Source organism: Bubalus kerabau, chromosome 9, assembly GCF_029407905.1.
Source record: "Bubalus kerabau isolate K-KA32 ecotype Philippines breed swamp buffalo chromosome 9, PCC_UOA_SB_1v2, whole genome shotgun sequence".
Classification (NCBI taxonomy): domain Eukaryota; kingdom Metazoa; phylum Chordata; class Mammalia; order Artiodactyla; family Bovidae; genus Bubalus; species Bubalus kerabau.
In genome coordinates, this window is record NC_073632.1 from 78,375,655 (window position 1) to 78,392,422 (window position 16,768).

General features: G+C 40.6%; 1 protein-coding gene across 1 annotated transcript in view; it reads right to left on the reverse strand.

The window, feature by feature from the left end:
- Window positions 1–16,768, reverse strand: part of MOXD1 (monooxygenase DBH like 1) — a 95,244-nt gene that overhangs the window by 18,509 nt on the left and 59,967 nt on the right. Inside the window, exons 5-9 of the mRNA XM_055535654.1 lie at window positions 4,979–5,158; window positions 4,592–4,694; window positions 2,998–3,164; window positions 1,737–1,928; window positions 161–220 (exon numbers count right to left, since the gene is read on the reverse strand). Of these exons, the coding sequence (XP_055391629.1) occupies window positions 161–220; window positions 1,737–1,928; window positions 2,998–3,164; window positions 4,592–4,694; window positions 4,979–5,158 (702 nt within the window). The remainder of the gene's footprint in view (window positions 1–160; window positions 221–1,736; window positions 1,929–2,997; window positions 3,165–4,591; window positions 4,695–4,978; window positions 5,159–16,768) is intronic.

The window sequence follows — 16,768 nt, forward strand, 5'->3', positions numbered from 1 at the left end:
ATCTTAAAACAGCTCTGATTTCACTTTTACGATGTTTCATGTTCAAGACAGTCAGGAATTTTGCTTCCAAATAGGAATGCTTTTTCTTTTTTTCTGCTCTAAAATAAAAGCTTATTTCTCCCCCTCCACAAATAAATTTTAATAATAAAATTCTTCTTACCCAAGTCATCCGGGCTCTATCTTTTGTGTTGTACCGACACTCGGTAATTAGATTATCTCCCTAAAACATAAAAGTGGAAGCTTTCAGATTGGAGTTTCATGCTGTTTTATTTATCTAACACATCTGTAGGCCAACAGTTTAATCTGCTATATGAATGCATGCATTAAGTAATTTGACTCAAGAGTAGACTTTTGATCTATTAAATTCTAGGTTTGCTAGCATAATAAGCAAGCAAACAAACAAATAAGGCTCTCTTTGTTCAGGCCAGACTCCACAATGTTCTAGCTGCATGACCTTAGGTAAGGAAATGAATCATCTGGGCACAATTTGTTCATCTAAAAAATAATGATAAAAATAGCACTTATCTCACACAGCTGTTGTGAGGAAATTAAATGACAGAACACACATTTAGTTCTAAGTACAGATTAAACACTTCTTAAGTGTTGGCCACAGATACTAGTTACTGTGATTATCTTCTTATTTACATTATTTACTTTAAAGGTCCTTAATCAGGTATTTATTTTCGTAAAACAGACTTGTGAGGCAAATTACTAGTAACTTATTTTTTCCAGTACTTTTCAACCTTTTGAACAGTACTGCACATAAAGAAACTAATTTTTTATGGCTCCCGGTCAGGTAAGTGGACAGGCTAGTTACAGACCAGAAGCAGCAAGCTCTGGGTAATGGCCCTCAGATTTGTCCTCACTGCCTGGATATTCAAAGGGAGGAATCAGTATTTCAACATTTATATCCTCTCATGACATATCAGTTGAGGAACTCTGAGACAACCCAAAAAAAGCTGGTTAGAGAGCCCCAACACCAGACACCACCATAAAATGGAGTGTAGTCCTTAAGAATCTTGAGTTCACTCAAACTTCATCTTTCCAGATATTCTGGTATTCTCCCAGAGTATACCAGGGAATTACTGCATGTTGAAAAGATATTGCTATTATTCTCATTTCATAAATAGTATAAATATCTGACTTTTAAGAAGAAAACTAGGGTAGGAACTTGTATAACTATTGAGCTCAATGTCAAAAAATTTGACAAAATGAAGCATCATAAAATTTTTAAATTGTTCATCATTGGAAGGCATAAGATTCCTTTCTGTGTTGTTTCATCAGAACCTCAAGAATGGTTGCCAGCCGGGTTACACACAGTAATATAATTAGCTATGTCCTAATACCTTAGTCAAAAGGAAAAAAGATCTTATATTCACTTTTATTGCAATGAAACTTTCAAAACTTCTGATCTTACCATTACCAGAACTGCAAGCCAAGGGATTACTAACTGGGGAGTCTAGAAAATGGTGCTTAGAGCACAAAACCTAAGTTTTATTTCCTTTGAAATCAACAACTTGAGTTGCCCCTGGGAATAGTAAGAAAAACAAGTTTCAATTTTGGAAAACAGATCAAACACATCCCGTGAGGGTTATGCAACAGCCATGGTGGGTGGCTTTGAAGCTATGGATAGGATGAGCAATTCATTACACCAGGAGAAACCTGGCTAATTCTCAGCAGGTATATGTCTCAGGATTTTGATGACATTCACTGATAAAGAATAAAAACATTCATACTGGTAAGATTGTTTGTTCTTCTTTTAGGTACTGAAACTCCTGGAAATTGAAGTCAAAATCGTCATCGTAAGCAAGTAATCTCATTTCCTCCCCTTTGCGAAAATGACGCAGCCTGATGCCTCTGCCTGCCAGGTGAGCATGGAGCAGAACAGCAAAAACATGGATGCCACTTGGCTTTTCAGCTTCCAAAGCCTACGGGAGATACAGGGGGAGACCTGATTAGGTGTCCAAACAAGTTCAGACAGTTCACCTTAAAACAGACTTGGAGGGACAACTGAGAAAAAAAGCTAACACAATTTAAGTCAACACATGAGCTGTCAGACATTTATAATTTGGATTTTTCCTGACTTATTCCTATCTTTGTGAAGCAATACTGGCTGGGAGGAAAGAAAAGGAACTAATGCTTGCTGAGGACCAACTGATCACTTCTATCTTTCTTTTTTCTTATCTTTCTTTTTTCTTTTTTTAGGAGGTGAGCAAACAGTTACAGCTTCTGGCAAAAAGAATCCAGTATTTTGGTAGCTTGAAAATTGAAACTCTTAAAGGGAGAATCTACTCCCACTTTTCCAGATAAGAAAATTGAACTGGGAGAATTAAATTAAATGAATTGCTCACAGTCCTACAGCTAGAGAATGATGTCATGGCAATTTAATTCATGGTCTAAATAGTCTAAATAATTCAGAAGAGCATAACCTTTCCATTCTACCAGTCTTCCATACTGTCTACAACCACAATATCCTATAATTTATAAAGAATACGATCCATGTTGAAATACTTTCATTCAAGAAAAAAAGAACTATGAATGAAGCAGCCATTATAAAATACTTATATATAGTTTTCTCTTATCCAATATGTATTTTATATTAGTTATTTTTGCTATTTGGTTAAAGAAGGGTCGGTAGCTATAAATCAGAGAAAATGAGAAAAAATGAAAATAAATCATGGAAAAAACAAATATGAATAAAAAATAAAGTTGAGAAAGCAAAAGGGGACTACACAAAGGCTGAAATCGTAAAAGATAAAATGAAGTGTCCAATATGAAACAAACAAAGGAAGGGAAAGGAAGGAAAACACCAAAATTCCACTCCTGCAGCCTTCAGGATTTTAAAAAGCAATAAAGGTCTCGCTAAAATTGTAAACAATCATTTCATAGCATGACAACAAGAAAAAGATTAGTAATAAACTTGGAATTTTCCAAACATAGTTTCTACAAGCATAGATTAATCTAGGAAGAGCAGCTCACAGAGCAGACACACCATACCTCTTCCAGGCATTCCAGGGTGCAGTGGCCCTCAGACCGGAAGTCGGGCAGGCCTGGAGGGATGGTGTGAAAGAGGCTTACCCAGAGGCCAGCCTCAATCACCCCAGCATCGTATTTCCTTATATCTGCCGTATAAAATAATCTCAATCCAGAATTATCTATTAAGCCTGGAACAAGAGCATTTAGACGAGAAAAATTAAAAGTGAGCTTGAGTACTTGAAAAAGTTTTCCATATTCAGCTGATATAGGTTTATTTTTATATATATTTTATTTATAAATAAATATCATTTATTTTATGATTTTCCTTAAACTCTCACAAGGGAAAGGAATACAAGCAGAGATTAATGAAAGGCAACATCCAGATTCACAAAGAAAACTTACACAGCGTACCATGGGAGACACGTTTGTATTATCTAATGATATATTCCACAATTATCTAACATGAAGACAGAAATAAAAATTCTAAGTCATTCATTAGAATATATAGTAACTCAACAGAAGTTTTATTTGATACTGTTTTGAGGTGAAGCTCAGTAACATTTACATAGAGGTGAAAACTACTTGGTCTAGAAACCATGTGATGATGGAGAAAAATATTAATAATTAACTTTCTTTATAGTTTATCACCAGTCTTTTAATAATTCATCAGTCATATAATCAACAAACAATTATTAAGAATCTATGATGTGAACAGCATAACAACAGGCATGGTGGGGAGGAAAGATAAGATACATCTCTTGCTGTGACACAGTTATCTTAAGGAGGGAGAGGTTCGGCCCCAAACACTTCATAAATCCATTCCACTTGGAAATTAATTGACTCATTTCTGCAACAGTGACTTACCTACCTGTAAACTGACCCGTTGGATCAATTAGCATATAAATAATTTGGTATTAATTGTTGTGATTATTTTGTTTGCCTTTCCCGCTACACTATAATATCTCTGAAGGTGAGGACCTTATGTCATTAAGCACAGATCCAGCACATCCTTGGTGCTCAGTATTTTCTGAAAAATTGCACAAATCAGTGTAAAATCATAACCTTGAGTTTCTTTTATTGATAATTTCATATTGAATCCTGTAAGTTTTTGGCGTGGGGACATTACATAGTAAATTCAGGTGTAAATACTTGCCCCTCATTTCAACATCATATTACACCAGTGTCAACTGCAGTGTCAACACAGCAAAATGCTTAATATTTTCTAGTGTGATGAATGGTAGTTTTTCATACGTGCTTTTAGAAAGAAAATGCTTCATAAGCACCATGTATTTCAGACTAATTTACACCGGAAAGGGAAAAGTCTATATTTCTACTTTCTGGTAAGTAATGTCCAAATGGCTTTTTAAGATTAGTGACCACATGTGCCCATTTGCCTGGCTCATTGCTGGCCAGTGACTGCTGTCCCCGTGTAATTGTTTATAGTGCCCTTTTCTACCCTAAAAGGTATCCTAATTTGGATGATAAATGTATAGGTTAATTTTTTTTACAACATTAAATGCTATTTTATTTGAAGTCTGTTTAACTCTGTTAAAATAAAGGGAAAAGTTACAAAACTTTTAAAAATCATAGGTAGAATGTATACAAAAATACTCACCTTCCTTATATGTTGGATTGTCATAATGGACTTCCAGGAGCACATAATGAGGATCTAACGGAGTGCCAAGGGATAATCCAACATGAGGTGGATAGGAAAAACCCTAAAAGAGCACAATTCCATGACACAGTGTTCTGTGAAAGTCCCTCTGAGCTCTACTCCATTCAAAAACCAAACATTCTCAATGATATTTCAACATTCTACAACTGTATTAATCTATAGTTGATCAAATAAAATGGCTTAAGGAAATAATGATTTCCTGTGGAAAGAAAAATAACCCACCCTCATAGCAAAAAGCGTACATCGAGTTTTACTTAGAAGTGTTAGAATCGTAGGGGGAAAAGTGATCAGTTAACTTTGTTACATCTCAGTAATCGGTGGTCCCACCTCTCCACCAATGGCCCAGGCGAAAATGACGGTCTCACAGGTGAGGAAGGCATCGGGCATGTTAGGGTGGTAGCACTCGTGCCCGTCGTCCAGCACGCTGTCACTGAAGTTGCTGCTGCACTGATAGAGCAGGATGTGATGGACCAGACTCTCGTGGCCTTTCTGAATCACGGGCTCAACCTAAGCAAGCACAGGTGAGAGGGACGATGCAATCAATAAACACCCTTCAACACCCTCCCATGGGCATGAAACTAGCATAAAAGATCATCGGTTTTTCAAAGTAATAGTTTTCTCAATTGTGTAACTGTTGTGTGGTTGAAGCATAATTTGTTCTGGAGATGATAACTGATGATGATGGCAAGGACAATGGCAAGAGCAAAGATGCAATAACCATTCACTTCTCTAAGAATCGTTGTTGTTAAGTCACTGAGTCAAATCCAACTCTTTTGTGACTCCATGGACTGTAGCCCTCCAGGTTCCTCTGGCCATGGGATTTTCCAGGCAAGGATACTGGAGTGGGTTGTCATTTCCTCCTCCAGGGGATCTTCCTGACCTAGGGATCGAACCCACATCTCCTGCACTGCACGTGGATTCTTTACCACCTGGGAAGGACTTTACTAATGTGTTGTTTGCTTTTTAAACTCGTTGTTTCCCTTAACATTCTGTGTAGCAGCTGTTTCAAAACCTGCTTGCTCTCTTCCAGGCTTTACTTTGCCTGGCACTCTCTATCTCTCCATCTCTGTCTCCCTCTCACAGAGGAAAAAAAAAATCACACAGGCATAAACTTCTTCAGTCTCCCTTAAAATATTATCTTTGCCCATCCCTACTGGAGGTATTGGGGCTTCCCAGGTGGCACAAGTGGTAAAGAACCTGCCTGCCAATGCAGGAGACTTAAGAGACATGGGCTCAATCCCTGAGTTGGGAAGATCTCCTGGAGGAGAGCATGGCAACCCACTCCAGTATTCTTGCCTGGAGAATCCCATGGGCAGAGAAGCCTGGCCGGGCTACAGTCCATAGGGTTGCAAAGAGTCAGATGCAACTGAAGCAACTTAGCACACATGCACTGGAGGTAGTCATACCTATCTTTCTATCTATCATTTATATGGTACAGAGCATAGTACTAGGCACAAAGGCAGGCTCAGTAAAGGACACTTTTATTTTAGTGATTAAAATCAAATTCTAATAAGAATTTTACCATTAGAATTTAGGAGAGAAAAAGTCACTGTAGTGATGTGCTGTACTGAATCACTGTGTAGTGATTCAAATTAGAAGGAAACTGGAAACTGGTGAAAACAGAATGAGTGGTGATGTTGGTCCTGAAAGCATGAGTAAGGTGACTATGTTCATTCAACTGTCCTTTCTGTAAATTCCCTTCAGAACACTGTCCAGGAAACCAGAATGAGCTAAGCACATTCTAACACCTCAAAAAGCCTTACTGCCAGAGAAGGTAGACAAATCCCATACTAGGCTTAGCTGGACTATAGGGGTGGCCACTGGTTACAGGGTTCGTAGAGCCTTCTGTTCATCTGACAAAGTGATCCTTTGTGTGTTTTCAAGAGTTTGCTGTCTTAGAGCTCGTCCATGCTTGTGCTTTTAGCCCTAACTACTCAAATGCAAACAATTCATTTAAAAACCTTGCTTTGCTGCTGCTGCCAGGTCACTTCAGTCGTGTCTGACTCTGTGCGACCCCATAGACGGCAGCCCACCAAGCTCTCCTGTCCCTGGGATTCTCCAGGCAAGAACACTGGAATGGGTTGCCATTTCCTTCTCCAATGCATGAAAGTGGAAAGCAAAAGTGAAGTCGCCAGGCATAAAAAGATGAAGTCTTTTCAGCTATTTCCTCCTAAGTCTTGCCATTTTGATTTTCTATATAGTCCCTCATTCATTCTTACTTTTTTAAATAGGAAAGGTCAAGGCAGCCAAAGAGAGAAGCAGTAGGCATTAGGTAGAGATTTGAATGGGCAGCCAGGGGGTCTGAATTTTTAAATCCAGCTTTTGTTTTGTGTGGAATAGTGAGCCCTGCTATGCCTAACCCACAAGTACATTTTTAACATCACAGTCACAGAAAATGACCTTGCACGTGGCTGTGCTTGCACTCATCTCTAGAGGACTGTATACCCTGAAGAGAGAAACTGTTTTCTATTTTGCTTCAAAATGACAGTTACTGTTCACACATGGTTGCATAATATATAACAATTACACAGAAGGGCAGTCCAGGATTTTCTGAGATTATAGTTTCCATGTCAAATTTGATTTGCGTGTGTGTGTGTGTGTGTGTGTGTGTGCATGTATGCTCGGTCGTGTCTGAGTCTTTGCAACCCCATAGACTGTAGCCCGCCAGGCTCCTCTGTCCGTGGGATTTTCCAGGCAAGAATGCTGGGGAGAGTTGTCATTTCCTCTTCCAGGTATTCTTCCCAACCCGATGATCAAACCCATGTCTCCAGCAGCTCCTGAATTTGACAGGCAGATTCTTTACCACTGAGCCAACAGGGAAGGCGCTTTTTTGGCCACCTCATGCGAAGAGTTGACTTATTGGAAAAGACCCTGATGCTGGGAGGGATTGGGGCCAGGAGGAAGAAGGGGACAACAGAGGATGAGATAGCTGGATGGCATCACTGACTCGATGGACCCGGGAGCTGGTGATGGACAGGGAGGCCTGGCGTGCTGCCATTCATGGGGTCACAAAGAGTCGGACATGACTGAGCAACTGAACTGAACCGAACTGAACTGATACTTATTTGGGTGCATCAGTACTCCAAGGGGGACAGGGAACTACTAATATGTCTTTAGTTAAATATTCAGGCACATGTGAGGATTTTGCTATGTGCCTAGGGGTTTTCATGGTGGCTCAGATGGTAAAGTGTCTGTCTGCAATTTGGGAGACCCAGGTTTGATCCCTGGGTTAGGAAGATCCCCTGGAGAAGGAAATGGCAAACCACTCCAGTACTCTTGCCTGAAAAATTCCATGGACAGAGGAGCCTGGTGGGCTACAGTCCATGGATCTCCAAGAGTCAGACCCAAGCGAGCGACTTCACTTTCTTTTCTTTCTAAGTTCAAGCCAAACCCTGTAGGCTGTACTGAGCTCTACTATCTAGGTTCTGGATAGGAGCCCCTAAGGGCAAATGAGGATTGGCTTCTCCCAGGGCAGCTACCCTGGGCTTCCCTAGTGGTTCAGAAGGTAAATAATCCACTTGCAATGTGGAAGACCTGGGTTTGATCCCTTGATTGGGAAAATTCCCTAGAGGAGGGCATGGCAATCCACTCCAGTATTCTTGCCTGGAGAATCCCATGGACAGAGGAGCCTGGCGGGCTATAGTCCTTCGGGCTGCAGAGTGGGACACGCTTGAGTGACTAAGCACAGCACACAGCAAGGTTGCTGCAGAAACTAGTGGCTTTCACTGAGGCACCACAAGAGGGCACTAGAGAGCAAGGGGGCAGATTATGTGAGGCTGGATGGTGCTTAAAGGAGCTTCAAATAACTTTAAAAATTCTTAAAATAAAAAACAAAAAACTTTTAAGAGTAAGTGACTTTTATGCATAAAATAGATAACTAATGAAAACCTACTGTGTAGCTCAAGAAACTGTACTCAGTGCTCTGTGGTGAACAAAATGGGAAGGAAATCCCAAAAAGAGGGGATATATGTACACACATGGCTGATTCACTTTGCTGTACAGCAGAAACCAACACAACATTGTAAAGCAACTCCAATATAATTAATTTTGAAAGAATAAGTGCTTTTTTATATACAAAGCGAGTGCTGAAACCAACACCAAGTTGCCAAGCTCACAAAGCACTCTAGGAATGACAATAGTAACATCTGTCTTTTATTTAGCACCTCCTACCTACCAGCCACTATTGAGTCATTTCACATATTTCACTTACTATTTATAACAAATCTATAAGGTAAATGTTAACTGTTTCCATTTGACAGATGAGAAAACTGAGACTCGGAGGATTCTGCAACAAATCCAAACATGGCTAGGAAATGGTAGATGGGGATTTGAAACTAGGCTGGTCTAACCCCTTAAGTTAGTACTCTTTGAATTGCAACACTTTATTGAAGGAAGATAGGTTGGAGATCACCAACAACCTTGGAAGCTGCTGCCAGTGAGTGGGCGGATGAAAGGGTTCATGTAGTCAAGTTGCCGACAGTTGTCAGCAAGAGGGGGATGACACCAGGGAGTCAGCCCCAGAAGTGCTTCGGGAGCCACTACTGAAAATCCCCACACAATGCTGCCATCAAGGGAGCAGCGCCACACTGGGAGGGAGCCTCATGCCTGGGGAGTCTCCTGCCTTCTTTTGCCACCCTGTCCACATGCCCTGGTCTCTAGGGAGAGGAGACAGACTATGGCCTTTGTGGGAGGGCAAATAACAAGGTCTCACCTGGAAACCCAGTGAAGGCTTCAAGGAGAATTAAATTGCAATCCAACCCCCAGGTTACAAATTGATAGTACAGCCTAGAAAATGTGGATTTCCTTGGAAAAATACACCCACAAAGCAACAAGGAAACTTACTGCATGCAAACCCAGGTACTGTTCATTGGGAAATATAAGAAGCCTTGCAAGAGGCAAAGTCCTTAGAAAAAAGATGTTTTGTTTTTGTTTTTGTTTCCTGTTGTGAGATTGAGAGACAAAGAAAGAAAAGTGCCTGAGAATAATATGTAAGGATAACTACTGAATAAAGTGTTGAAATGTTGGTCGCTCAGTCGTGTCCAACTCTTTGTGACCCCATGGACTGCGGCTCGCCAGGCTTTTCTTTCCATGGGATTCCCCAGGCAAGAATATTGGAGTGGGTTGCCATTTCTTTCTCCAGGAGATCTTCCCAACCCAGTGATAGAACCCAGGTCTCCTGCATTGCAGGAAGCTTCTTTACCATGTGAGCCAAGAGGCCACCAGAAAAAAATATGAGCTATCAAACTCTTGAAAAGAGGAGAACTTCTTGATAGAGAATTTTGAGTTGACCATGGGGGATAATTAAGTGAGACACCAAGAATATCCCTCTGGACAGGAATAACCCACTTAGCGCAGAGTCCAAGTTCCAGGGAATGTGAACAGCTTGATGCAGGACAGGGCCATTGGCTCATGGCACCCGGTATGGGGTAGAATTTCCCACAAAGCTTCCTGTCATGCTTACAAAGCCCAGTGCTGCCAGCGCATGGCTACCAATCACCCACCAAATGACCACTGCATAGTATCTTCTGCTGCCATGACCATTCCACAAACATCTGAAGCAGTCACAGCACTTGCGTTTTATCCCCTGCTGTGATATCCTTCTTTACACTAAGGAAGAGTGAGGCAGAGACAGGCGAGCACCATCTGAGGAAGGAGACCGAAGCGCACAGAGCTCCATGACTCACGCTGCTTGGTGGCAGAACACAAGCATTCAGCACAGCTCTTTCTTGTGCTCCTGGTAACGGTCCACGGGAAAGAGTTTTCCTTTGGCATCACTGCCTGATTTGAATCAATGGTGGAGTTCTATACTTCTGTATTTAAAATTTTTGGAGACAAACAAGGCTGTAATGCTTATTTATCTATCACTACTATAAGGGGAAGCACTTAGAAAGGATCTCTTATTTTGATTCCTACTTCACAGATGTCACATTATCATCACAATCAAAATGGGAATCCCAAAAGTTTCCTCTATTCAAAAAAATATTGCAGTGATAGAAATTGTCACAGAAGGTCATGGCAAGATAAGGCACACAAATATAAATAAATTGGTATTTCTGAGACTGCAATGAACATTTAAGTGAATTTTGCTTTTAAGCTGACTATGAGTTTGGCAGAAGAAATAAATTTTAAAAAAATATAATTTAAAAGTGCCTATGGAAGTAGGTGGCAATGACACCGAATATTAAACTATGTCATTGATCACTGTGTTCTTGTACATAAGTGAAATTGACAGACCTAGAACAGATGGTAGGCCTGTACACCCACCTTCATATGCAACAAGCCAAGCAAGGATGGTCTAGCAGCTGTGGGTTATCTGTTAGCCTATGTGCAAACTAAAAAACAGCCCAGGAACCAAAACACAGATAAAAAGAGAGGGAAGTCTTTAACCTGAAGGATTTTAAACATTAAAACAGTCCCTTCAGTTAGCTCAAGAAAATGGAACTTTGGGGTATTCTTGAGAAGACTTAGCAATAAAAAGGAGAAAAAACGAGAGCGGCTAAGCATCAGATCAGATCAGATCAGTCCCTCAGTCGTGTCCGACTCTTTGCGACCCCATGAATCACAGCACACCAGGCCTCCCTGTCCATCACCAACTCCCGGAGTTCACCCAGACTCACGTCCATCGAGTCAGTGATGCCATCCAGCCATCTCATCCTCTGTCGTCCCCTTCTCCTTCTGCCCCCAATCCCTCCCAGCATCAGTCTTTTCCAATGAGTCAACTCTTCGCATGAGGTGGCCAAAGTACTGGAGTTTCAGCTTTAGCATCATTCCTTCCAAACAAATCCCAGGGCTGATCTCCTTCAGAATGGACTCGTTGGATCTCCTTGCAGTCCAAGGGACTCTCAAGAGTTTTCTCCAACACCACAGTTCAAAAGCATCAATTCTTTGGCGCTCAGTCTTCTTCAGCATAGCCAAGATCAAGATGAAAATTAACACTGACCATAAAGCAGTGTTATTGATTGTTGTTTTTGATGTTCCTGAGCATCAAAAAGCCCCTATACTGTTCCTCATGAACCCATCTTCTCTTACTCTCTTTAGCCAGGTCAAAGCAAAGTCCTTGTAACACACTGACTGCTTAATAGCTACTCATTGAATGGAAATGAAGTTACTACTCCCTTTTCCATTAGGCCAGCATTAAGGAGGCTGAGTCATCAAATGCATAGCCTCCTAATTTCCTGATCTTCACAACTTCAGTGACCTAGGCTACATCCCACTTCCTCCACCATCTCCCAGAGATGCAATCACAAAGTCTAGCGAGTGCTACCTTTAAAAGGTAACCTAAGAACTTCCCTGGTGGTCCAGTGATTAAGAATCTGCCTGTCAATGCAGGGGACAGAGGTTCAATCCCTGATCCACGCTCTGTAACAAGAGAAGCCACCACAGTGAGAAGCCCACACACCACAACTAGAGAAAGCCCATGTGCGACAATGAGGACCCAGCACAGCCAAAAATAAATGAATAATGAATTTTAAAAAAGATAACCTGAGTATAACCATGTTTTCTTAGCTTTCAAATACCAATGACCTCAATACTAACACTTGTAAAATAAAATTATTTTTTGCTTAATTCCCCTGTACTGGGTTAAGCAGTGTTCCTGCAAAATTCACATCCACCTAGAACCTCAGAATGTAACCTTATTTGAAAATATGGTCTTTGCACCTGTAATTAGTTAAGATGAGTTTACACTGGCTGAGGATGGGTCCTAAATCCAATGACTAGTGTCTTTAGAGAAGAGAGAGGAGAAGATTCAGACTCAGATACACAGAGAAGATGGCCATCTGAAGACAGAGGCAGAGATGGGAGTCAAGTTGCCAGAAACCAAGTAACCCCAGAAAGCATAAGAAACTGGAAGGACCAAGGAAGGATTCTCTGCTAGAACCTTCTTAGAAAGCATGGCCCTTCCAATACCTTGATTTTGGACTTCTGACTTCCAGAGGTCTGAGAGAGTAACTTTCTGCTGTTTCAAGTTTATTATGGAAGCTCTAGGAATCTAGTACAGCCCCCATCTCAATTTTTAAATAAAAAACTAACAATTTTCAGATGTGTGCATTTGTAGCTAGGTCATGGTTGTCTCTGCACTTGTTTGTGACATGAACTTATCACAAATATACATCATTTCCTCTTATCTGAATAGGTCCGTAGGTTAGTTTGGGGCTTCCCAGGTGGCATTAGTGGTAAAGAACCTGCCTGCCAATGCAGAAGATGCAAGAGATGTGGTGTCAATCCCTGGGTCAGGAAGATCCCCTGGAGGAGGGCATGGAAGCCCACTTCAGTATTCTTGACTGGAGAATCCCATGAACAGAGGAGGCTGGCAGGTTACAGTCCATAGGATCGCAAAGAGCTGGACATGAATGAAGCAAGTTGGCATGCACATGGGTGAGTTAATAATATTGTCTCAAGGGTAATTTCCTGGTTTTGATAATCAAACTAAGGAAGATAAGATATTACCACTTAGGAAAATCTACTATTTTTACAACTATTTTTTGTAAGTCTAAAATGATTTCAAAATAAAAAAAGGATTCATTATCTATAGCCAAATATATGTGCATCTTGCTTTTGATTTTATTTTAGGAGGGTTAAAAAATGGGGGAGATAAAATACCCTTCTTGATTGGTCTAGGAATAGTGAGATCAGTGAGAAAAACAGGTTATTAGAGCTCTTATGAGCAATTTTCCTTTATTTATTCTTCTATGTCTACCCATTTAAGATGTGACTTGTTAAAACATGTGTGGAACACAGCTCTCCAAAGCCAACTTGCAGTTCAATAAATTAAAAATTAAAACAAAAGGAAAGAGGTGATGGGCGGAATCTGTAATGAGCTGGAAATTTTGTAAATCCTCATACTGTTCTTGCCTGTTCTTGTCCCTGGCATCCCATTCTATGTACCCACACGAGGCATAGGTTGCTGTCCATGTAAAGCAGGTAAACCATCTCTGACAAAGGTTAGCCAAAGGGCATCTGGTTGATAAAGTGATGCAGCCTATGAGAACATTTCAGCCAGAACTAGCAGTGCAGATAGATGATTATAAGGTCATATGACTATTTGCCTCCCTTTCTCCCTTCTATCCCCATCCCTGCTGGGCAAAGCTCTTTGAGAATGACAATATATCTGACTTTTAAGAGGCAACCAAATTGAGCAAGAGAATGATATCATTGTCCCACAGGTAATCCAGCCTGAAATAGTTCAGGGTTCAAAGCAAAACACTGTTGATGTGTTATCAAGGGGCCACAGCTTGAATGGACTTGGCAACTAAAGCCCAGGAAATCATGTTCAAATCAGATGGAGATGAATAGAAGAAATGAAGAAAAGGGGGAAATTGAGGGAGAGGAGACCACTGGGAAATAATTCATCCCCTAATTCAATCTTGAATTCTCAAAGGAACTACCATCTTCAGGTGGGACCATGCCCTGCAGCCATGATTGACTAGTTCTGGGGCTGGTGCCCAACACATTAATCCTTTTTTTGTATTTTCAAACTATGAAAAAAGAACGCATTGTCTACTAGAAGGTGGAGACTGCGGAAGAAGCCAGCATGTAGTGAGATACAATAAGAGCACACAGAAAAGTGCCAAAGACAAGACAGTCTTGGTAGGGTTTGAATACTTAACTCTGTTTCTGAAACCAGCTTTGTCTCTACCATCCTGTGGCTTATTTATTCAACCTTTCCTCTTAATTCATGAGTCATTACATTCCTTTCTATTTCCTAAGTTAGTTCAGGTTGGGTTTCTGTTACTTGCAACCAAGAGTCCTGATTAATAATCATGCGCATGCTAAGTTGCTTCAGTTGTGTCCAACTCTTTGGACACAACTATAGACCCTATGGACTATAGCCCACCAGGCTCCTCTGTCCATGGGATTCTCCAGGCAAGAATACTGGAGTGGGTTGCCATTCCCTCCTCCAGGGGATCTTCCCAACCCGGGGATCAAACCCACAACTCCTGCGGCTCCTGCGTTGCAGATGATTCTTTATTGCTGAGCCACTGGGGAAGCCACCGATTAACAATCACACCGTTAACCATATATCATCAATTTATCAATATGCGTGTGCATTTGTGTAGTACTATCTGAAAACATCTCTTTTTCTCGTAGGAAACTTGCCACATAAAACTACTTTGCTTTTGTTTTACTCTTTTATTTTAATTATTACTCATAATTGGATCTGGGTAAAATTACTGCAGATGGTGGTTGCAGCCATGAAATTAAAAGATGCTTACTCCTTGGAAGGAAAGTTATGACCAACCTAGATAGCATATTCAAAAGCAGAGACATTACTTTGCCAGCAAAGGTCCGTCTAGTCAAGGCTATGGTTTTTCCAGTAGTCATGTATGGATGTGAGAGTTGGACTGTGAAGAAAGCTGAGCACAGAAGAATTGATGCTTTTGAACTGTGGTGTTGGAGAAGACTCTTGACAGTCCCTTGGACTGCATGGAGATCCAACCAGTCCATTCTGAAGGAGATCAGCCCTGGGATTTCTTTGGAAGGAATGATGCTAAAGCTGAAACTCCAGTACTTTGGCCACCTCATGTGAAGAGTTGACTCATTGGAAAAGACTCTGATGCTGGGAGGGATTGGGGGCAGGAGGACAAGGGGATGACAGAGGATGAGATGGCTGAATGGCATCACCAACTTGATGGACGTGAGTCTGAGTGAACTCCGGGAGTTGGTGATGGACAGGAAGGCCTGGCATGCTGCGATTCATGGGGTCGAAAAGAGTCGGATACGACTGAGCGACTGAACTGAACTGAACTGAAGGTAATAACAAAGTTACTTCAATAAAATGCCCTTGAAAGGCAATACGGGGAGAGAAATCTACCCCTCTAACACACATAAGTATCTCTATCCCTTGCTTATTGATTCCTGAAATTCCAAGGCACTTAATATTAAACATAAGCCTGTTTTACTTGGTGAATATCAAGTACCTTTGAGAAATGTTAAACATTGTGATTCATAGTCATTTACTTCTGCATGTGAATTAACTAGGTACCTTTGCCAAACAGTTCAATAATGTTAAAAAAAAAAGATATAAAATTACCTTTAAGAACATTTATAACACAACATAGTGTATATATTGTTCTTCGAATTCTTAACAGACTATTCATGATCTATAGTTATATATTAATTTTTGGTTAACTGAAATTTTTAATAAACTAGAGACCACCAAGCTACTCTAAGAAAATTTAAATTAACTATAAAATTAATTTTATAAATTTAAATTTATTTAAATTTTTATTTAATTTATAAATTTGCTATATGGCCAGTAAAGAGTAGTTGAATGACCTGGAGGTTTGGAGACCAAGTTCATTTCCTGGCTGTGCCATTAACTGTGTCCTGCTGTGTGACAGGACTTTGAGCAGGTCACATCACACTAGTGCTTACTTTTTATCAGGCTCTAAGACTCATGTTTATATAGACTCAGTTCCGTTAAGTCGCTCAGTTATGTCCCACTCTTTGCAACCCCATGGACTGCAGCACACCAGGCTTCCCTGTCCATCACTAACTCCTGGAGCTTGCTCAATTCATGTCCATTGAGTCAGTGATGCCATCCAACCATCTCATCCTCTGTCATCCCTTTCTCCTCCTGCCTTCAATCTTTCCCAGCATCAGGGTCTTTTTTAAGGAGTCAGTTCTTCGCATCAGGTGGCCAAAGTATTGGAGTTTCAGTTTCAGCATTAGTCCTTCCAATGAATATTCAGGACTGATTTCCTTTAGGATTGACTGATATGATCTCCTTGCAGTCCAAGGGACTCTCAAGAGTCTTCTCCAATACCACAGTTAAAAAGCATCAAATTCTTCGGTGCTCAGCCTTCTTTATGGTCCAACTCTCACATCCAGACATGACTACTGGAAAAACCATGGCTTTGAATAGATGGACCTTTGTTGGCAAAGTAATGTCTCTGTTTTTTAATATGCTATCTAGGTTGGACTAGACATATAAACATTGTATTCATTTAATCCTCAAAACAACATAATGAGCTTAGGTAGTAGAATTATCACATTTTCTATAAATGGAAAGTAAAACACATATAAATGAAGAAACTTGCCCAGGTGTCAAAGCCCTGTTTAACTTCTATGGCCTGGACTCTGAGTCGGTGCTCCTCACGACCACACTGACTGATA